Source organism: Neoarius graeffei, chromosome 5, assembly GCF_027579695.1.
Source record: "Neoarius graeffei isolate fNeoGra1 chromosome 5, fNeoGra1.pri, whole genome shotgun sequence".
Classification (NCBI taxonomy): domain Eukaryota; kingdom Metazoa; phylum Chordata; class Actinopteri; order Siluriformes; family Ariidae; genus Neoarius; species Neoarius graeffei.
In genome coordinates, this window is record NC_083573.1 from 96666919 (window position 1) to 96693538 (window position 26620).

Sequence of the window (26620 nt, forward strand, 5' to 3'; positions counted from 1 at the left end):
ATGGCTGTTAACGTAAACCTAGAGACGCCGCCGAACTTTAAGGCAGATGTTTGGAGGCACTTTGGATTCCAAAGGAAAGGAGAAAAAAAAACAGTGAGCCGGTGTTCTGTAAAGTTATCCTACCTCTTGGATTTGTCCTACCAAGCCTACTGCGCATGCGCGAAATCCAGGAGGGTAGGAAAATTCAACAGTAGTTTTGTTCTACCGATCAGCTGGGCTGATAGAAAATCAGTATTTCACGCATTTGCCGATTTTTATGTTTTGTGCGTATTGGTCGAGTCTTTGGCCGAGTCAAATAATTTGTAATGCCTTGTTTTGAATAATAAACCGGTCTGTATGAGAACTTGCTAATTCATGTGTTCTGCGCATGCGCAGTAGGAGATTAAGATGCCCACTGCACTTTTCAATGTGTTTCAGACAGTGTGTTGTTCCTGCAAAATAAGCACAAGTTAAATGTTCTCCGGTATATGTTCTCAAGTTTACAAAGAACAAATTGATATTAGTGTTAGCGCTGAAATGTATGTGCAGTCTGCAGTGCAAGTTTTAAGTTTTCATAAAACAATTTGATTCTGCTTGTTAAGCAGCACTGATGTGTCCATGCTTACAGAAAAGTTGAGAATACTAGCACAGAAATGGGAATTTTCTGTATGTTGTAGTGAAGCAACTCTTGGTTTTGCCAGCAGTGGAATAGAGACAAATATATGTCTGGCAAGAGTGTGTAGTTATGTATGTGAAATGTAATTTTACAGTGGTCAATAAATTCTGATTTTCTTCAGTGACACAGATATCTTGATGTGGTTGAAATTTCTTGCAATATATCGGTTATCGCAGAATCGCTGTACCGTGATATTATCGTTATCGTGGGCAAAATATCGCCATAGTATCGTATCGTGAGGTATCTGGTGATACCCAGCCCTAGTATCTAAACATGATCCAGAAGCGCAGACGTCTTCTCTGGGCCAAGGCTCATTTAAAATGGACTGTGGCAAAGTGGAAAACTGTTCTGTGGTCAGACGAATCAAAATGTGAAGTTCTTTATGGAAATCAGGGACGCCGTGTCATTCGGACTAAAGAGGAGAAGGACGACCCAAGTTGTTATCAGCGCTCAGTTCAGAAGCCTGCATCTCTGATGGTATGGGGTTGCATTAGTGCGTGTGGCATGGGCAGCTTACACATCTGGAAAGACACCATCAATGCTGAAAGGTATATCCAGGTTCTAGAGCAACATATGCTCCCATCCAGACGACGTCTCTTTCAGGGAAGACCTTGCATTTTCCAACATGACAATGCCAAACCACATACTGCATCAATTACAGCATCATGGCTGCGTAGAAGAAGGGTCCGGGTACTGAACTGGCCAGCCTGCAGTCCAGATCTTTCACCCATAGAAAACATTTGGCGCATCATAAAACGGAAGACACGACAAAAAAGACCTAAAACAGTTGAGCAACTAGAATCCTACATTAGACAAGAATGGGTTAACATTCCTATCCCTAAACTTGAGCAACTTGTCTCCTCAGTCCCCAGACGTTTACAGACTGTTGTAAAGAGAAAAGGGGATGTCTCACAGTGGGAAACATGGCCTTGTCACAACTTTTTTGAGATGTGTTGCTGTCATGAAATTTAAAATCACCTAATTTTTCTCTTTAAATGATACGTTTTCTCAGTTTAAACATTTGATATGTCATCTATGTTCTATTCTGAATAAAATATGGAATTTTGAAACTTCCACATCATTGCATTCTGTTTTTATTTACAATTTGTACTTTGTCCCAACTTTTTTGGAATCGGGGCTGTAGAAGAAAAAAAAAAAAAAGATCATGTGATGTGTGATATTCGGTACCATTTGACTTTCCCGACAGGATCCCAGAAGCCCGGGCGGGGAATGTTGCACGGGCCCTGAGTCGCCTGCTTGTAGTAGCTGTAGAATTTCAGCATCATTTCGTTAGACGGCTGAAAGGAACCTGCGAGATCAGACGGGTTGTCATGAGTTAAAATTATTCCAGCTCATCATTAGAACACGTTCATGTGTTATCAAGGATGATTTGTTGGCTGTGATGTGTTATTCATGATAGCACGTACCGTACACAAACACGAGTGCTCTATTGCTTTTATACACACAGGGTTCCTACACCTTCTTAAATATCAAATTCAGAGATGCCAACCTTTTGTGAAATCAATGTGTAGTGACACATGCATACGAGGGCCATTCTGAGTGAATACAGGTGACTAAAACGAACTGGGACATGTTGGTTTTGGGGGGAGAAAATTGTTGATTTGGGTTTTTTTTTTTTCAATTATCTGAAAAATAAAACCAAACCACAATCACTCATGATTTTCTCATGAGTGATACTCATAACTCACCACATTCACACAAAGTAAAGACTTCTCTGGTAATCTCTATACAATCAACTTTCAAACAGTGAATATTATTTTCGTAACTTTACTACACAAATGCAGATTACATGCCATCAATATTTATAGATAACATACTGGAACACTCAATTAGCAAATACTCAAATAGTTTAATAAACAAATGCAGATTACACGCCATCAATGTTTATAGAGAATATGCTGGAACACTCAATTAGCAATACGCAAATAGCAGGGATGAGAGTGGGTGGTCATCAAAAAAGCAGAAAACAAGATGGCGCCCAAAGCCAATGGCTTCAAGATGCCCCCCCCGGAAAATTTTGAAAAATAAGGCCTTACAAACCACTTGTCCTGCAATCTGAGCTGTAGTAGATTAAAAAAATATATATCTGTTGTCTTTTTTATATATTTACATGAAAATATGTTTCAAATCAATAGGAGTATTATTTGAATTCAAGATAAAATCACATTCTACATTCAAGGGTATGGTTATAATCAGGGCTTTGAACCAGAATTTTTTTCCTATTGGTTCGTTCCGAACAGAAACGGAATTTTAACGTTTCCGGTTTTGGGTTCCACCATTAAATAGACGTTCCCGAACTGGTTAGAACAAAAAAAATTTCGTTCCCGGAACGGTTAATTACGTTCCCTGTCAGCTGTTTAACAAACGGCTATAAAATTATGTCTCTGTCTCATCCAGCATAAGCCAAATGTAGGCTAATTCTATTACAACCTTCATTAAATAAGACAAGAAATAATTCAAAACAATTATTATTTCAAATGTTGGCGATTTGGATTCTCAGTATGTCTTCCCATCTACACAAACAGAAAAAGTGCCAAAAATGAAAGAGAATTCGTTTAGTGTGTTACCAAAGGCTAGTCAGGCCCTATGCATTGATAGGCTAACAGAGGTTAACGTCATTTAATGTTCGCGAGCCTCTCATTAACGTGGACAAATATATTGATATGTTTGAAATTGACGTTTTTGAATAACGATAGACTGCAATATTTACCTCTTATTTAAGAAGTGGAGACGTGATAGTAGTCCACCCTCCCACTCTCTCCATTCAGTCAGCGAACGTCACACAGGAAGTGAACCCCAGCGGGTCATAGAAACTTGCGCAGGAGAAGAATGACTTTTTTATTTGTAGGCTACGGAAACTTTGAGGAACGAAATAAAAACCGGTATTAACCGGTTACCATTATTTTTAATAAGCGTTTCTGTTCCAGAACATAAAAAATAATAAAGTTTCTGGTTTCGTTTCTGTTCCATGTGAAATAGAAAAAGTTCCCGGTTTTCGTTCCTTGAACCGGTTCAAAGCCCTGGTTATAATTCATGATCAACAAAAACGACAAACTAAATTCACATTAAACGTAAGTTTTATTAATTATCAAAATGTTCATATATTAAATAAAATTTTAGGGTGACTGACCTTTTCTCCCCATGTCCTCATTAGTTGCATATGATTTCTTCAAAAAGTCTTTTGAAATATTTAAGTTTTCAAAACTGTCAGCATTAATTCAGATTTACTGACCATCATATACATGTTCAATGTATTAAATGAAACGAATGCTAAGTTTATGGGATAATGTCTGTGTACACTTTATACAATTATTTATAGTTCACAGTCACTTCTCATTTTCATTTAATCATTTCGACGACTTCTTCAGCCTTTTGGCCAAAGACAAGAGCTTGTCAGTCCTCTCTTTGTTTTTTATACCAGCACTGATTTCACGTACCTTCGCTTCGTCTCGCTTGTCAATTGTATTCGGCATTTTGAGTAAAAAAGCCGATACGAAAGAGAAACGTATTTTTGAAGCGCAGCGACGATGAACATGTGCAAGTTTCGATAAAATAGAACAGATGCGGGTACTTTTGTAAGAACTGTTATGATTGGCTTTTGTTCTCTCCCACACTCTTGTAAGAACTGTTATGATTGGCTATCATGCTCTCGCCAGCAATGTTTTGGCCAATTACATTGTAGATAACACGTATTCTACCGCGAGACTTAAGATGGCGAAAATGTAAACATGTAACATCATCGTAGGCATGAATTATGCTTGAGTGAGTATCACGAAGGAACATACCCCAACCCCCCTCAATAAATGAAAAAAAAAACCCTCAACGGATTTGGCATAATATAAAAAGGTTGATTTTTACTCAGAAAAAGCGGAAATCCGCCGAAAAGCGGAAAACTCATCCCTGAAATAGTTGTACTGGAACATGTCTATTTCCTTTTTATTCCCAAGATTAATGTCAAGTCACTTTGATTACTTTTAATTTTTATCAACTTCCTTTCACTTTTAATCTCATCAATATCAAGTCAGATTACTTATTCAGTTCTGATTGATTTACTTCAGAAGATGACCGTTTCAGTTCCAACGGTGTTTCGTTTCTTTTTGCGAATATATCGTGAAAAATGTTCATTGCATATTCGGAACATGGTGTTTTGGGTGGGGGCAATTCCATATAAATGTCAACCTCACCATGCAAAAATAAAGCAACATGTAATACATCAAAACCACTCCCAGAGATCTCACCTAGGCCTGTATTTTACAGATGTGAATAAGTTGAACCAATTTGTAACCAACCTAATATGTCACTGTCAGTCTTTCTTTCTTATAATGTAAACCCCAAGCTAAAATCAACTTTGATCATGTACAATTCTATATTATTGCCACAAGCCACAGAAATGTATGCTAAAACAGCAAAACAATAGCCATCCTAAATATTATTTAAGAACTTTGATAGTTTTAGCTGATATTTAGAGAGTTTTTCAAAGGGTTATGGTGGTTAAATTGCTGATTTTCTAAACATACGCCATGTCTATTTCAGACGCGTCACATCCATAACGGAATTTCGTCACATCCATAACGCTGACTTTTCCTTCCGAAACTCTGCATGAAATACAAAATATTTTAAACAAAGATTTTTTAATATTCACCTTGGACCCCTCTATCAAATGGATATCTCCATTTCAACATTAGGTTTACAATTTCACAGAGTTTGATAAAAATGTACAGTCACCCAAGAAAAGTGATACTTTTTCTGTCACGTCCATAACGCATCTTTTATTGGCATTTTCTGGCATGCCCTAGATGTACTATGGGAATTGTTCTTGTTCTATCACTTATCCAGTATGGTACAGCCTTAAAATATGCAACACCTGTTTAAATACTGGGAGACAATAAAACATGCACTGGGTCATTTGTTGCCATTTTGAGTTCAAGTGTCACGTCCATAACGCTGGAATTGCTCGTGGATGACAACCCTGATTTCATGTTTTGAGCGATAGTTTGTGAGGTTACAACACCCCGACAGCCCCTCAATACCTAGTGACATGGGCTGCTCGACATTCCATCGAGGCATCGATAATTAATTCGCGCATGCGCAGAACGCTTGTCAACAAAGATGGCGGCGCCCATCGAAGCAAACTTTGACCATAAATACAGTCAAAATATTGAATTATCAAGCGATAATTGGCCTCAAATGTACCGAACACCAGCAAAATATCGTGAACCCTTATAGATTCACGCGTTTCGAACCGCATCCATGCTAAAATCGTATGAATCCCATATAAACTGAATAGATGGTCGTAGCCTCGTAGTGCTACTGTCAAAAACGTAGTGACTACGCACGAATCATAGTGATTGGCATCTCTGCAAATTCAAAGACCCGACATGGCATAGTTTGAGACACAGATCAAGGTTAATTGCTCTTACAACACTAAGAACTAGATAGAGTGTGTGACTAAAGTCACAGTAATCTGCACTAGCTGTTACAAACCGGGACATGTGGTCACCGTACCCTATAGATCCGGAATGGTAAGAGATAGAGAATGACGCTTAGCGAGGAAAAGTTTCGCCCTGCCACGCTGAACAAAATATTTAAAAAAAAAACCTGATTGAAAAGAATCGTGAAAGAAGAAAAATCCCATTTTTCATGGATCATTTCAGTTCGGTGATCCAGATCAGCACCAAAAGTCATAGCAACGTAATTCAGCCCAGAGGTATTCTTCATGTGAAATTTGGTGATGATTGGTTGAAAACTGAGTGAGAAATAGCATCCTTAAAAAAAAAAAGTACGTTAGGATAATAATAATAATTAATAATAATAAAAAAGTAAAAAAGAATCATATAAAATGATGACTCAAGTTGTGAGTCACTTCATATTATGATTTATTCCATCTATAATGTTTTACATTCAAATGTAGCAGATCAGTTCCGACCAAAATAAAAATTTAAAGTGCTTGTCAAATAAACACACAAAATCTGCTCATAAAAAGTCAATACTCAATCATAGTATTCAAATCAGAGTCGTGAAAGAAAATTCCGAGTCGAATCCGAGAACAAGACTCCATCCGCACAATTTGACGGTGGCTGTTGCTGCCTTTACGCGAAACCGTCTCTGCTGCTGTGTCGGACTAACGTTCCTGCTCGACTGCCCCGTTTTAGTTAACAGGCTACGGATAAAAAGCTAGTTCATCGCTCAGCAAGCCCCGCCCACTATCAACAGAGCAATGAACATAGCGCGTCACTTCTTCCTTCTCTGGGTGGAGTCTTACCAAATGACGATTGAAGTTCGGGGTTGTCCCCGTCGTCCCCTCGATAGTTCTTCTACATATGGAACACATAGCAGGGCATTTTTCCCCACTGCACGAGAAGTCTGTATAAGCAAAGCGGACAATCCTAGCGGCGTCTCTCCAGGCATTTTAGCGCCATTAGCGTTAGTTTGTTCCTGAACAGGTGAATGTGCATTCTCTTGCACGAAATTAGCATAAAAATTAATGTAGCAATGTATAAATATCTTGTGCCAAATTACTATCGCATGTTACAAAAAATAAAGAAAAAATTAGAGTCCGAATGCAGTTAATGGACGAGTCCGAGTCATCAGCGTTCAAGTCACGAGTGCTTAAAATTATGGCATGAGTCGGACTCGAGTACTACAAGCCTGACGTATGATAGTAAGAGAAGGAAAGACATTCAGCTCGCCAGATAGTTCTTTCATGTTTGTGCACCAAAAAATAAAGATTGCTCACGAGTCCGTGTCAAGTCTCGAGTCTTTTGAGGACGACTCTGAAGTCCAGTCTCAAGTCACAGCATGTGCGACTTCAGTGACACCAATTCGCAAGCTCGAGTCCCTGTGTCTGCCAGGCAAAAAGCGGGACGACAAACCTTCCACGTACTCAAAAAAGTTAGCCAGGAATACATCGTTTTTCATTCTTTTCATCAAGTATAACCGATTTGTCTTTCCAAAATCTTTGCTAATGTTCGACAGGTCAAGCAGTGAAGCTGATCTCAGCAGGTTGTACACATGTAGAAAAACACGAGGTTCCACTCGGACTGTCTGTCAAAGTCCATGAACGGCCACCAAGGTTTATTCTGTCTTCTGAAAAAAAAAAATTATTATATTATATTATATATGTATATGGGTCCGTCTCAGAAACTGGTCTCTCATTTGGGTCATTATGGTCAAAAAATAAATTTTCTAATTTTACTATTTTTTTTTTTTGCATTTCCCTAACACTCAATGTTTCTTTTGTCATGTTTAATAAGAATAAAGATAGTATCTTGCTTTATCTGGCCTCCACTGTGGAAAAATGTTTTGATTACAATTCAAACGCTTTTATAAAATTGATTTCCATATAAAATAACTCCATCATGAAGAATTAAAGCCCCTCCTTCACAGAGGAGTGAAAATATTGAATAAATTTCCTCTTTTTTGACTGCTTGGGTTAAAAATGCCAAGTTATGATGACTGAATTGATTATTCACTTAAATATGAATAATATGATACATTTTGAGTATTTGATACGGCGAAATAGGACGCAATGGAAAAATCAAGAACATACCGGAAAGATGAGAATAACGGCGGTGATAAAAGAACAGCGACTGTACCGGCTGAAGGTCGCGCGGGCAACGGGACATCGCTACCGCACCGGACGGAGCGCGGGGCAAAATGACTGGCCGTAGATTCTAACAAAAGTTTGATCTAAATTGACCATGGTTGCAAAATATTGGCCAAAAATACGCAAACACTACGAAATATGAAAGTAAGATGAAAAAGAAACATTCTACTGCCTTATACTGCAAAACTAAAACAAAATAAAACCGTAAAAACTCATCTTTTCAGCGATAACGTCCGAACAGATCACCCGCGTAACAAAGACCGCAAATGGAAGCACGATCGACTTCTAACTGTCGGAGTGGAAAATTCCATTCTACACATGCACCAATCCTTAGGTGGATAAAGTTACAACTTAAAATACAAATCAGTGATAACTGTAGACTTTTCAGTGGACTACAACCTTTTTAAGGGAATGTGATGTAGTCGACCATTTATCATGCCCCAGATCAAGCCGCCGTTTTTCCACAAATTTGCAGATTTTTTGCCAAATTCTGAATAGAGTATTCACATCAAAGATTTAGTTTTATCTGTATTATTTCTTTCATCATTTTATTTCAAATTAAAACCAACATCACCATTCAAAACCGTATAGTTTATTGACTGAGTATATTTAGTGGGCTACCCCCACAGTACCCAGTTTCTGAGACAGACCCATATATATATATATGAAGTATTTTATTGACGAAGCCATAAGACAAAGCCAGGGCCACTGTTTTCACCCAGGGGGTTAAAGGAACACACTGTGAGAGAAGGTAGGAGGCTTGTGGAGATGGTGGTGGCTCAGTAGACCTTTCCTGTAGTAACATCACTGTGACAAAAACTAGCACGGAGACGGGACAAACCCAAAAACTTCCCTTCACTCGATGAATCAGTGAATCCTGAGATTCACTCAGACGTGTTGGTCATGATTAAACAACGAAGACACGAATGCTGTGAAAATATTCGAGGGTGCTTCTACTTCAACAGCTGGGAAAAAAAAATCAGTGTCAATTTCGACAGCAAAAAGATTTGAGTGAGGTCTCTTGGGGCTGAGCCGCTCATATCTTAAAGCCTCGGTACAGTGTATGATGTGGTTATAAACAAACGTAGTAAGGTTACGTACAGTTACTGTAAAGCATTGACTGTAGGAGGGGGCGGAGCTATGACGATGTTCGTGCTGCAACATTTGAAAAAAAAACAACAAAAAAACAAACGGAATCCTGAAATGACACAAACAGGACATACCCACTCCATTCCACAGTCCACATCTTTCTCTACAAACTTCATTTTTCACGCTTTACACCATCCTCTATCGAAAACGGTAAGTTGTAACCAGATCCCCTTCTGAGCAGCGCTGTTCTAGCTGCTGAAAAGACCAGGGGCTGAGTCAGGTTTTCCTGGAGTGTGTATTTTTAAGGAAGATTGGTATCGATAGGTTGGGGACGTTCTATCTAACTTTACAAGAAATATCACCACCCGCACACATTCGAAGGTTAAGAGATCTTTATTAGTGATTTTTGCACTGCTCTTTTTACATTTCTGGCATTCACTTCAGTTTCTGTCTCATCATCATCAGGTCTCAGGGAACTGACGCATGGGTCAACTGGCTATTAAACATCACGAGTAAAATTTATCATCAGTTTAATTAAAATATTTCTGAATATCAAAAATATTTCACACGACTAGGATCAGAGAAATATATGTGTCTTCCAAGTTTCTCTCACACCCCATTTTCTCCAACTCGTCCAGGCTCAGTGGGCTGCAGCAGCTCATTTGTAGGACCTGGACAACGCATTCATGCTGACGTTAATATTGCGTGACAAAACAAAAATACTATTTTATCCCTCTACGTGAGTAAAATACCAAAAGGCGGGCTATGGGACGGTCGGCTGGCTGGTTCTGCGTCGGCTACATGGAGCATTAAAACGCAGGATCGAATGATGTCAGGGCATCTATTGGAGTCTACATGAACACAAGTTGTCGTTGACGTGTTAAATAAACTTAGTCGGTGCAAACAGACCCCCGCTGTAGATCTTCATTAATATTTCACTCGGACTTTAGAGCTCACCTGGTTCACTAAATCATACAGACCCTCCGCTGTACATTCAACACGGAGACGTTTCTGTGCATCAACACGTCATAATTCAACAGGTTACACCAGGGGTCACCAAACTTTTTTCTCTGGGGGCCACATTGCCGTTCCTGACTGTGATGGGGGCCAGGGTCGGGACAGCTATATAACGTAGAATTGTATGACCCAGACAAATATGACCACCAGCAGGCCTCATTGTGTAGTAGAGATTACTAGCCTGGCACAGCCATCCCCACTGCTATATCCACACTACTATACCCCCACACTACTATATCCACACTACTATACCCCCACACTACTATATCCCCACTACTATACCCCCACACTACTATATCCCCACCACTATACCCCCACACTACTATGCCCCCACACTACTATATCCCCACACTACTATGCCCCCACACTACTATATCCCCACTACTATACCCCCACACTACTATATCCCCACCACTATACCCCCACACTACTATGCCCCCACACTACTATATCCCCACTACTATACCCCCACACTACTATATCCCCACTACTATACCCCCACACTACTATATCCCCACTACTATACCCCCACACTACTATATCCCCACCACTATACCCCCACACTACTATATCCCCACCACTATACCCCCACACTACTATATCCCCACCACTATACCCCCACACTACTATATCCCCACCACTATACCCCCACACTACTATATCCCCACAACTATACCCCCACACTACTATATCCCCACCACTATACCCCCACACTACTATGCCCCCACACTACTATATCCCCACTACTATACCCCCACACTACTATATCCCCACTACTATACCCCCACTACTATACCCCCACACTACTATATCCCCACTACTATACCCCCACACTACTATATCCCCACCACTATACCCCCACACTACTATATCCCCACCACTATACCCCCACACTACTATGCCCCCACACTACTATATCCCCACTACTATACCCCCACACTACTATATCCCCACTACTATACCCCCACACTACTATATCCCCACCACTATACCCCCACACTACTATATCCCCACCACTATACCCCCACACTACTATATCCCCACAACTATACCCCCACACTACTATATCCCCACCACTATACCCCCACACTACTATGCCCCCACACTACTATATCCCCACTACTATACCCCCACACTACTATATCCCCACTACTATACCCCCACACTACTATATCCCCACTACTATACCCCCACACTACTATATCCCCACTACTATACCCCCACACTACTATATCCCCACTACTATATCCCCACACTACTATATCCCCACTACTATACCCCCACACTACTATATCCCCACCACTATATCCCCACCACTATACCCCCACACTACTATGCCCCCACACTACTATATCCCCACTACTATACCCCCACACTACTATATCCCCACTACTATACCCCCACACTACTATATCCCCACAACTATACCCCCACACTACTATATCCCCACCACTATACCCCCACACTACTATGCCCCCACACTACTATATCCCCACTACTATACCCCCACACTACTATATCCCCACTACTATACCCCCACACTACTATATCCCCACTACTATACCCCCACACTACTATATCCCCACTACTATACCCCCACACTACTATATCCCCACTACTATATCCCCACACTACTATATCCCCACTACTATACCCCCACACTACTATATCCCCACCACTATATCCCCACCACTATACCCCCACACTACTATGCCCCCACACTACTATATCCCCACTACTATACCCCCACACTACTATATCCCCACTACTATACCCCCACACTACTATATCCCCACTACTATATCCCCACTACTATATCCCCACCACTATATCCACACTACTATGCCCCCACACTACTATATCCCCACTACTATATCCACACTACTATACCCCCACACTACTATATCCCCACCACTATACCCCCACACTACTATATCCCCACCACTATATCCACACGACTATATCCCCACACTACTATATCCCCACTACTATATCCACACTACTATATCCACACTACTATACCCCCACACTACTATATCTCCACTACTATACCCCCACACTACTATATCCACACTACTATACCCCCACACTACTATATCTCCACTACTATACCCCCACACTACTATATCCACACTACTATACCGTAGGGGTGGCACGGTTCACAAAAGTCGCGGTTCGGTACGTATTGCGGTTTGAGGTCTGCGGTTCGGTACGTATTGCGTTTTTTTTTTTTTTTTTAAATCTTAAGTACTCTGTATTTGGGCATATAGCCTACTATTTACCTTAAGTAAGCATAGTTTAGGATACAGCATTTAAGAGAGGTTAAAATTATAGTTACAATGAAATAATCATGCACAAACTGAGTTTGAGTTGACATAAGCACATTTTATGAACAATCTCTGATGAAAAGCCAGGTAGTATTTTGAAACAGCAAGAGGGAAAACATGGATGATTTCAACAGCTTTTTTATTTACTACAGTTTTTATACAAAGTGTCAGGAGTGTTTGCTGCCATGTTGTGGCATCTAGAGGAACCAGGTGTCTTTTGTCACATACAGAGTTTTCATAATTGGAAGAAATAAAAATGAGTTCTTAAAGCTTACTTTTGAACAGATGTGTGTGTTAAAACTTAAACTTTTATGTGGCGACCAACCAACCACCTATATACAAAAACCGAATCAAAAACTCTTCTAATCCCTGAGAGTGAGGATGTATTTTTTCACTTGGAATTAAAGTGCAGTGTTTTGAAACGTATGGCTGGATTTCTTATCTAATCTTAAAGTGCCACTATGTTCTTAGAACGATTTATAACAAGATACACACACAGCCAATATAAAATATTGCAATAAAACCAATCACTGCACTGTTTAAAACAAACCTCCCCTCCCCTCGCCGGAAAAAAAAAAAATCTAGTTCGCCCATTATCCTGTGTCATTCTGAGATGCGCAGATAGACAGTAAAGGGAATTCGGAATTCCCTTTACTGTCTATCTGCGCATGTCAGAATGACACAGGATAATGGGCGAACTAGATTTTTTTTTTTTCCGGCGCCGCGGTATGCCGGAAATCCGGCGCGGCGCCGGAACGCTATCACCCCTGTTCGCGCGAAAGAGAACCACGTGGTTTCATACGGGGATTTGGCTTTTTTTTTTGGCGAACGTCTTAAATAGGGGTACCGCGGTTTATACGCGTATTGCACCGCAACAGGCGTATCGTACGGTTCGGTTTTTTTCCCATAACCGTGCCAAGCCTACTATACCCCCACACTACTATATCCCCACTACTATACCCCCACACTACTATATCCCCACTACTATATCCCCCACACTACTATATCCCCACTACTATACCCACACTACTATATCCCCACTACTATACCCCCACACTACTATATCCCCACTACTATACCCCCACACTACTATATCCCCACTACTATACCCCCACTCTACTATATCCCCACTACTATATCCCCACTACTATACCCTCACACTACTATATCCCCACTACTATACCCCCACACTACTATATCCCCACTACTATACCCCCACACTACTATATCCCCACTACTATACCCCCACTCTACTATATCCCCACTACTATACCCCCACTACTATATCCCCACTACTATATCCCCACACTACTATATCCCCACTACTATACCCCCACTCTACTATATCCCCACTACTATATCCCCACTACTATACCCCCACACTACTATATCCCCACTACTATACCCCCACACTACTATATCCCCACTACTATATCCCCCCCTACTATATCCCCACACTACTATACCCCCACACTACATCCCCACTACTATACCCCCACACTACAATATCCACACTACTATACCCCCACTACTATATCCCCACACTACTATATCCCCACTACTATACCCCCACACTACTATATCCCCACTACTATACCCCCACACTACTATATCCCCACTACTATACCCCCACACTACTATATCCCCACTACTATACCCCCACACTACTATATCCCCACTACTATACCCCCACACTACTATATCCCCACTACTATACCCCCACACTACTATATCCCCACTACTATACCCCCACACTACTATATCCCCACTACTATACCCCCACACTACTATATCCCCACTACTATACCCACACTACTATATCCCCACTACTATACCCACACTACTATATCCCCACTACTATACCCCCACACTACATCCCCACTACTATACCCTCACACTACTATATCCCCACTACTATATCCCCCCCTACTATATCCCCACACTACTATACCCCCCACTACTATATCCCCCCTACTATATCCCCACAACTACACCCACACTACTATATCCCCACTACTATACCCACACTACTATATCCCCACTACTATACCCCCACACTACTATATCCCCACTACTATACCCCCACACTACTATATCCCCACTACTATATCCCCACTACTATACCCACACTACTATACCCACACTACTATATCCCCACTACTATACCCCCACACTACATCCCCACTACTATACCCTCACACTACTATATCCCCACTACTATATCCCCACAACTACACCCACACTACTATATCCCCACTACTATACCCACACTACTATATCCCCACACTACTATATCCCCACTACTATACCCCCACACTACTATATCCCCACTACTATACCCCCACACTACTATATCCCCACTACTATACCCACACACTACTATATCCCCACACTACTATATCCCCACTACTATACCCCCACACTACTATACCCCCACACTACTATATCCACACTACTATATCTCCACTACTATACCCCCACACTACTATATCCACACTACTATACCCCCACTACTATATCCACACTACTATACCCCCACACTACTATATCCACACTACTATACCGTAGGGGTGGCACGGTTCACAAAAGTCGCGGTTCGGTACGTATTGCGGTTTGAGGTCTGCGGTTCGGTACGTATTGCGTTTTTTTTTTTTTTTTTAAATCTTAAGTACTCTGTATTTGGGCATATAGCCTACTATTTACCTTAAGTAAGCATAGTTTAGGATACAGCATTTAAGAGAGGTTAAAATTATAGTTACAATGAAATAATCATGCACAAACTGAGTTTGAGTTGACATAAGCACATTTTATGAACAATCTCTGATGAAAAGCCAGGTAGTATTTTGAAACAGCAAGAGGGAAAACATGGATGATTTCAACAGCTTTTTTATTTACTACAGTGTTTATACAAAGTGTCAGGAGTGTTTGCTGCCATGTTGTGGCATCTAGAGGAACCAGGTGTCTTTTGTCACATACAGAGTTTTCATAATTGGAAGAAATAAAAATGAGTTCTTAAAGCTTACTTTTGAACAGATGTGTGTGTTAAAACTTAAACTTTTATGTGGCGACCAACCAACCACCTATATACAAAAACCGAATCAAAAACTCTTCTAATCCCTGAGAGTGAGGATGTATTTTTTCACTTGGAATTAAAGTGCAGTGTTTTGAAACGTATGGCTGGATTTCTTATCTAATCTTAAAGTGCCACTATGTTCTTAGAACGATTTATAACAAGATACACACACAGCCAATATAAAATATTGCAATAAAACCAATCACTGCACTGTTTAAAACAAACCTCCCCTCCCCTCGCCGGAAAAAAAAAAAATCTAGTTCGCCCATTATCCTGTGTCATTCTGAGATGCGCAGATAGACAGTAAAGGGAATTCGGAATTCCCTTTACTGTCTATCTGCGCATGTCAGAATGACACAGGATAATGGGCGAACTAGATTTTTTTTTTTTCCGGCGCCGCGGTATGCCGGAAATCCGGCGCGGCGCCGGAACGCTATCACCCCTGTTCGCGCGAAAGAGAACCACGTGGTTTCATACGGGGATTTGGCTTTTTTTTTTGGCGAACGTCTTAAATAGGGGTACCGCGGTTTATACGCGTATTGCACCGCAACAGGCGTATCGTACGGTTCGGTTTTTTTCCCATAACCGTGCCAAGCCTACTATACCCCCACACTACTATATCCCCACTACTATACCCCCACACTACTATATCCCCACTACTATATCCCCCACACTACTATATCCCCACTACTATACCCACACTACTATATCCCCACTACTATACCCCCACACTACTATATCCCCACTACTATACCCCCACACTACTATATCCCCACTACTATACCCCCACTCTACTATATCCCCACTACTATATCCCCACTACTATACCCTCACACTACTATATCCCCACTACTATACCCCCACACTACTATATCCCCACTACTATACCCCCACACTACTATATCCCCACTACTATACCCCCACTCTACTATATCCCCACTACTATACCCCCACTACTATATCCCCACTACTATATCCCCACACTACTATATCCCCACAACTATACCCTCACACTACTATATCCCCACTACTATACCCCCACACTACTATATCCCCACTACTATACCCCCACACTACTATATCCCCACTACTATACCCCCACTCTACTATATCCCCACTACTATACCCCCACTCTACTATATCCCCACTACTATACCCACACTACTATATCCCCACTACTATACCCCCACACTACTATATCCCCACTACTATACCCCCACACTACTATATCCCCACTACTATACCCCCACTCTACTATATCCCCACTACTATACCCCCACACTACATCCCCACTACTATACCCTCACACTACTATATCCCCACTACTATATCCCCCCCTACTATATCCCCACACTACTATACCCCCACACTACATCCCCACTACTATACCCCCACACTACTATATCCACACTACTATACCCCCACTACTATATCCCCACACTACTATATCCCCACTACTATATCCCCACTACTATACCCCCACACTACTATATCCCCACTACTATACCCCCACACTACTATATCCCCACTACTATACCCCCACACTACTATATCCCCACTACTATACCCCCACTACTATACCCCCACACTACTATATCCCCACTACTATACCCACACTACTATATCCCCACTACTATACCCTCACACTACTATATCCCCACTACTATATCCCCACTACTATACCCACACTACTATATCCCCACTACTATACCCCCACACTACATCCCCACTACTATACCCTCACACTACTATATCCCCACTACTATATCCCCCCCTACTATATCCCCACACTACTATACCCCCCACTACTATATCCCCCCTACTATATCCCCACAACTACACCCACACTACTATATCCCCACTACTATACCCACACTACTATATCCCCACTACTATACCCCCACACTACTATATCCCCACTACTATACCCCCACACTACTATATCCCCACTACTATATCCCCACTACTATACCCACACTACTATACCCACACTACTATATCCCCACTACTATATCCCCCCCTACTATATCCCCACACTACTATACCCCCACACTACATCCCCACTACTATACCCCCACACTACTATATCCACACTACTATACCCCCACTACTATATCCCCACACTACTATATCCCCACTACTATACCCCCACACTACTATATCCCCACTACTATACCCCCACACTACTATATCCCCACTACTATACCCCCACACTACTATATCCCCACTACTATACCCCCACACTACTATATCCCCACTACTATACCCCCACACTACTATATCCCCACTACTATACCCACACTACTATATCCCCACTACTATACCCACACTACTATATCCCCACTACTATACCCCCACACTACATCCCCACTACTATACCCTCACACTACTATATCCCCCCCTACTATATCCCCACACTACTATACCCCCCACTACTATATCCCCCCTACTATATCCCCACAACTACACCCACACTACTATATCCCCACTACTATACCCACACTACTATATCCCCACTACTATACCCCCACACTACTATATCCCCACTACTATACCCCCACACTACTATATCCCCACTACTATATCCCCACTACTATACCCACACTACTATACCCACACTACTATATCCCCACTACTATACCCCCACACTACATCCCCACTACTATACCCTCACACTACTATATCCCCACTACTATATCCCCCCCTACTATATCCCCACACTACTATACCCCCCACTACTATATCCCCCCTACTATATCCCCACAACTACACCCACACTACTATATCCCCACTACTATACCCACACTACTATATCCCCACACTACTATATCCCCACTACTATACCCCCACACTACTATATCCCCACTACTATACCCCCACACTACTATATCCCCACTACTATACCCACACACTACTATATCCCCACACTACTATATCCCCACTACTATACCCCCACACTACTATACCCCCACACTACTATACCCCCACACTACTATACCCCCACTACTATATCTCCACTACTATACCCCCACACTACTATATCCACACTACTATACCCCCACTACTATATCCACACTACTATACCCCCACACTACTATATCCACACTACTATACCGTAGGGGTGGCACGGTTCACAAAAGTCGCGGTTCGGTACGTATTGCGGTTTGAGGTCTGCGGTTCGGTACGTATTGCGGTTTTTTTTTTTTTTTAAATCTTAAGTACTCTGTATTTGGGCATATAGCCTACTATTTACCTTAAGTAAGCATAGTTTAGGATACAGCATTTAAGAGAGGTTAAAATTATAGTTACAATGAAATAATCATGCACAAACTGAGTTTGAGTTGACATAAGCACATTTTATGAACAATCTCTGATGAAAAGCCAGGTAGTATTTTGAAACAGCAAGAGGGAAAACATGGATGATTTCAACAGCTTTTTTATTTACTACAGTGTTTATACAAAGTGTCAGGAGTGTTTGCTGCCATGTTGTGGCATCTAGAGGAACCAGGTGTCTTTTGTCACATACAGAGTTTTCATAATTGGAAGAAATAAAAATGAGTTCTTAAAGCTTACTTTTGAACAGATGTGTGTGTTAAAACTTAAACTTTTATGTGGCGACCAACCAACCACCTATATACAAAAACCGAATCAAAAACTCTTCTAATCCCTGAGAGTGAGGATGTATTTTTTCACTTGAAATTAAAGTGCAGTGTTTTGAAACGTATGGCTGGATTTCTTATCTAATCTTAAAGTGCCACTATGTTCTTAGAACGATTTATAACAAGATACACACACAGCCAATATAAAATATTGCAATAAAACCAATCACTGCACTGTTTAAAACAAACCTCCCCTCCCCTCGCCGGAAAAAAAAAAAAAATCTAGTTCGCCCATTATCCTGTGTCATTCTGAGATGCGCAGATAGACAGTAAAGGGAATTCGGAATTCCCTTTACTGTCTATCTACGCATCTCAGAATGACACAGGATAATGGGCGAACTAGATTTTTTTTTTTTCCGGCGCCGCGGTATGCCGGAAATCCGGCGCGGCGCCGGAACGCTATCACCCCTGTTCGCGCGAAAGAGAACCACGTGGTTTCATACGGGGATTTGGCTTTTTTTTTTGGCGAACGTCTTAAATAGGGGTACCACGGTTTATACGCGTATTGCACCGCAACAGGCGTATCGTACGGTTCGGTTTTTTTCCCATAACCGTGCCAAGCCTACTATACCCCCACACTACTATATCCCCACTACTATACCCCCACTACTATATCCCCCACACTACTATATCCCCACTACTATACCCACACTACTATATCCCCACTACTATACCCCCACACTACTATATCCCCACTACTATACCCCCACACTACTATATCCCCACTACTATACCCACACTACTATATCCCCACTACTATACCCACACTACTATATCCCCACTACTATACCCCCACACTACTATATCCCCACTACTATACCCCCACACTACTATATCCCCACTACTATACCCCCACTCTACTATATCCCCACTACTATACCCTCACACTACTATATCCCCACTACTATACCCCCACACTACTATATCCCCACTACTATACCCCCACACTACTATATCCCCACTACTATACCCCCACTCTACTATATCCCCACTACTATACCCCCACTACTATATCCCCACACTACTATATCCCCACACTACTATATCCCCACTACTATACCCCCACTCTACTATATCCCCACTACTATACCCACACTACTATATCCCCACTACTATATCCCCACTACTATACCCCCACACTACTATATCCCCACTACTATACCCCCACTCTACTATATCCCCACTACTATACCCCCACACTACATCCCCACTACTATACCCTCACACTACTATATCCCCACTACTATATCCCCCCCTACTATATCCCCACACTACTATACCCCCACACTACATCCCCACTACTATACCCCCACACTACTATATCCACACTACTATACCCCCACTACTATATCCCCACACTACTATATCCCCACTACTATACCCCCACACTACTATATCCCCACTACTATACCCCCACACTACTATATCCCCACTACTATACCCCCACACTACTATATCCCCACTACTATACCCCCACACTACTATATCCCCACTACTATACCCACACTACTATATCCCCACTACTATACCCACACTACTATATCCCCACTACTATACCCCCACACTACTATATCCCCACTACTATATCCCCACACTACTATATCCCCACTACTATACCCCCACACTACTATATCCCCACTACTATACCCCCACACTACTATATCCCCACTACTATACCCCCACACTACTATATCCCCACTACTATACCCCCACACTACTATATCCCCACTACTATACCCACACTACTATATCCCCACTACTATACCCACACTACTATATCCCCACTACTATACCCCCACACTACTATATCCCCACTACTATACCCCCACACTACATCCCCACTACTATACCCCCACACTACTATATCCCCACTACTATATCCCCCCCTACTATATCCCCACACTACTATACCCCCCACTACTATATCCCCCCTACTATATCCCCACAACTACACCCACACTACTATATCCCCACTACTACACCCACACTACTATATCCCCACTACTATATCCCCACACTACTATATCCCCACTACTATATCCCCACACTACTATATCCCCACTACTATACCCCCACACTACTATATCCCCACTACTATATCCCCACTACTATACCCACACTACTATACCCACACTACTATATCCCCACTACTATACCCCCACACTACATCCCCACTACTATACCCTCACACTACTATATCCCCACTACTATATCCCCCCCTACTATATCCCCACACTACTATACCCCCCACTACTATATCCCCCCTACTATATCCCCACAACTACACCCACACTACTATATCCCCACTACTATACCCACACTACTATATCCCCACTACTATATCCCCACACTACTATATCCCCACTACTATACCCCCACACTACTATATCCCCACTACTATATCCCCACTACTATACCCACACTACTATACCCACACTACTATATCCCCACTACTATACCCCCACACTACATCCCCACTACTATACCCTCACACTACTATATCCCCACTACTATATCCCCCCCTACTATATCCCCACACTACTATACCCCCCACTACTATATCCCCCCTACTATATCCCCACAACTACACCCACACTACTATATCCCCACTACTATACCCACACTACTATATCCCCACACTACTATATCCCCACTACTATACCCCCACACTACTATATCCCCACTACTATACCCCCACACTACTATATCCCCACTACTATACCCACACACTACTATATCCCCACACTACTATATCCCCACTACTATACCCCCACACTACTATATCCCCACTACTATACCCCCACTCTACTATATCCCCACTACTATACCCCCACACTACTATACCCCCACACTACTATATCCACACTACTATATCTCCACTACTATACCCCCACACTACTATACCCCCACTACTATATCCACACTACTATACCCCCACACTACTATATCCACACTACTATACCGTAGGGGTGGCACGGTTCACAAAAGTCGCGGTTCGGTACGTATTGCGGTTTGAGGTCTGCGGTTCGGTACGTATTGCGTTTTTTTTTTTTTTTTAAATCTTAAGTACTCTGTATTTGGGCATATAGCCTACTATTTACCTTAAGTAAGCATAGTTTAGGATACAGCATTTAAGAGAGGTTAAAATTATAGTTACAATGAAATAATCATGCACAAACTGAGTTTGAGTTGACATAAGCACATTTTATGAACAATCTCTGATGAAAAGCCAGGTAGTATTTTGAAACAGCAAGAGGGAAAACATGGATGATTTCAACAGCTTTTTTATTTACTACAGTATTTATACAAAGTGTCAGGAGTGTTTGCTGCCATGTTGTGGCATCTAGAGGAACCAGGTGTCTTTTGTCACATACAGAGTTTTCATAATTGGAAGAAATAAAAATGAGTTCTTAAAGCTTACTTTTGAACAGATGTGTGTGTTAAAACTTAAACTTTTATGTGGCGACCAACCAACCACCTATATACAAAAACCGAATCAAAAACTCTTCTAATCCCTGAGAGTGAGGATGTATTTTTTCACTTGGAATTAAAGTGCAGTGTTTTGAAACGTATGGCTGGATTTCTTATCTAATCTTAAAGTGCCACTATGTTCTTAGAACGATTTATAACAAGATACACACACAGCCAATATAAAATATTGCAATAAAACCAATCACTGCACTGTTTAAAACAAACCTCCCCTCCCCTCGCCGGAAAAAAAAAAAATCTAGTTCGCCCATTATCCTGTGTCATTCTGAGATGCGCAGATAGACAGTAAAGGGAATTCGGAATTCCCTTTACTGTCTATCTACGCATCTCAGAATGACACAGGATAATGGGCGAACTAGATTTTTTTTTTTTCCGGCGCCGCGGTATGCCGGAAATCCGGCGCGGCGCCGGAACGCTATCACCCCTGTTCGCGCGAAAGAGAACCACGTGGTTTCATACGGGGATTTGGCTTTTTTTTTTGGCGAACGTCTTAAATAGGGGTACCGCGGTTTATACGCGTATTGCACCGCAACAGGCGTATCGTACGGTTCGGTTTTTTTCCCATAACCGTGCCAAGCCTACTATACCCCCACACTACTATATCCCCACTACTATATCCCCACTACTATATCCCCCACACTACTATATCCCCACTACTATACCCCCACACTACTATATCCCCACTACTATACCCCCACTCTACTATATCCCCACTACTATACCCCCACACTACATCCCCACTACTATACCCTCACACTACTATATCCCCACTACTATATCCCCCCCTACTATATCCCCACACTACTATACCCCCACACTACATCCCCACTACTATATCCCCACACTACTATATCCACACTACTATATCCCCACACTACTATATCCCCACTACTATACCCCCACACTACTATATCCCCACTACTATACCCCCACACTACTATATCCCCACTACTATACCCCCACACTACTATATCCCCACTACTATACCCCCACACTACTATATCCCCACTACTATACCCCCACACTACTATATCCCCACTACTATACCCACACTACTATATCCCCACTACTATACCCCCACACTACATCCCCACTACTATACCCTCACACTACTATATCCCCACTACTATATCCCCACTACTATACCCCCACACTACTATATCCCCACTACTATACCCCCACACTACTATACCCTCACACTACTATATCCCCACTACTATATCCCCCCCACTATATCCCCACACTACTATACCCCCACTACTATATCCCCACAACTACATCCCCACTACTATACCCACACTACTATATCCCCACTACTATATCCCCACACTACTATATCCCCACTACTATATCCCCACTACTATACCCACACACTACTATATCCCCACTACTATACCCACACACTACTATATCCCCACACTACTATATCCCCACACTACTATATCCCCACACTACTATATCCCCACACTACTATACCCCCACACTACTATACCCCCACACTACTATATCCCCACACTACTATATCCCCACACTACTATATCCCCACTACTATATCCCCACACTACTATATCCACACTACTATACCCCCACACTACTATATCCACACTACTATATCCCCCCTACTATATCCCCCCTACTATACCCCCACACTACTATATCCCCCCTACTATACCCCCACACTACTATATCCCCACACTACTATATCCCCACACTACTATACCCCCACACTACTATACCCCCACACTACTATACCCCCACACTACTATATCCCCACTACTATACCCCCACACTACTATATCCCCAACTACTATACCCCCACACTACTATATCCCCACACTACTATATCCCCACACTACTATACCCCCACACTTGATTCCTGGCACATATTTGTTTATCTTTACTAGTGGTTTGCAAAAGTAGTAATTGAGTCTTCACACTTTGTTTTAATTTGAAATACCACAGATATTCCATTTATTTATTTTCTAATAAAAATAACATCAAAGCTGTCAAGGTAAGAAACATCTGCCTAGTTGAGGTGATTGACACTGGCAAAGGTGAGTGGAAAATTATAAATTGTAGGTAGGCCTGTTGATATTATTAATAATAATTGTGTGCAGCACTTAATAAAGGTCAAATAAATAGGCCTATAAAATAAATACATTTAAAAAAAAAAAAAAAACAGTGAAATTATAATAATATGAGCAATAGATCAATAGATCACAGCAGTTGTGCTGTGTCCTGCACGTCATTGCTCTCATCCATGGCCAAAGCAAAAAACTCGAATTCTGACGCTTTCTCATTCAGCTGGTCATACACGTTGTCCCCCAAATCTTCGGTTCGCCTGGTCATAGCAGGTGCGGAGAGACTCACCGCGTTGAGCGCATCCTTCTTGTCAGGACACGCCTCCTCAGCCACAGCAAGCATGCATACTTTAACAAAGTCCCCATCAGTAAACGGCTTTCCATGGGTAGCTAGTAGGTGAGCTACCTTATAGCTAGCTCGGACAGCAGCCTGGTTGATCTGGGTTTGGTGAAGGAATACATTCTGTTGTGCAGCCAGTCCGCATTTCATCCTCCGAATCCTGTCTTCTCTTGTTTGCCCTTGCAAACTAGCATACTCTTTGTGGCGGGTTTCGTATAACGACGCAGATTATATTCTTTGAAAACCGACACACTTTCTTTACATACAAGACAAACTGCACGGTCCTTACACTGAACGAAAAAATAATCGGTGGTCCACTGTTCTTTAAAAACTCTGCACTCTCTGTCAGCTTTTCGCTGACCGCTAGCCATTTTGCTGTCCTGAACACTGACAGTTCTCTGCGCGTGCGCTGCCTGTCACTGCTTGATCGCGAGCATATGACGAAAATTGGGAAAATATGAATAGTTCATTTTATAACTAAATATCAATTTTAATTGATAAAATCAACAAAATACAAGATGCAGACATGTTATTATTTGCCAAAAAGCAATTAAAAAAATAGGCCATGACGACTTTTGGGGATTGCCTCATAGGGCCGGTTCAAGTGGTGGGGGGCAGAGGGGCTGGGGGGCCGGTCAAAGGGGGGTGGCAGGCCGGAGTCGGCCCGCGGGCCGTAGTTTGATGACCCCTGGGTTACACTGTAGATACGGTCAAGGACTTACTGTTTTCATCTTGAAAAATCCAACAATAGTGGATTTTTTTTTAAGTCGTCTTCCTACCAGTTCTGAATGTTGTTCTTCTGTTGGTGGTTACCAACATTTTGAACGTGCACTGCTCAATTATGCCCCCCGCACCCCACCAATCTTCGGACGCTGCGAGTCAAGTTCCGATCCGTTTCAGTCTGTTGTTTTCTAATAATCTCTTACTTTTTTTTTTAGGGCTCAGTTCAAAATACCTAGGGCTCCAGCTCTGAGTAATAGAACCTAACGACGCCACTGCGTCTGAATATGACCATGTTGATGAGTAAATTGGATCGTCAGGGTTCACATGACAGAACCACTGGGATTTTGTCGTTGGAATAGTTAGGAAGACAAGTAGCTATTGTATACTAAAGCCTCGGACACGATGATTTAACCCAGAAGCAGAAGATACAGTGCGATCAGTAATATATCCAGACGGGTTTATTTAGAGAAACGGAGTTATTTCAGCAGTAGGCCTCAGTATGGACCTGTTTGTTTCTTTTTATACTTCATTGCTGAAGAA

General features: G+C 42.0%; 1 protein-coding gene across 2 annotated transcripts in view; it reads right to left on the bottom strand.

Moving 5' to 3' along the window:
- Positions 1-26620, bottom strand: part of acbd5a (acyl-CoA binding domain containing 5a) — a 76498-nt gene that overhangs the window by 37914 nt on the left and 11964 nt on the right. Inside the window, exon 3 of one of the 2 annotated variants that reach the window (XM_060922541.1) lies at positions 1844-1964. The exons of the other annotated variant lie outside the window; for it this stretch is intronic. Within the exon in view, the coding sequence (XP_060778524.1) occupies positions 1844-1964 (121 nt within the window). The remainder of the gene's footprint in view (positions 1-1843; positions 1965-26620) is intronic. 2 annotated transcript variants of the gene reach the window in all.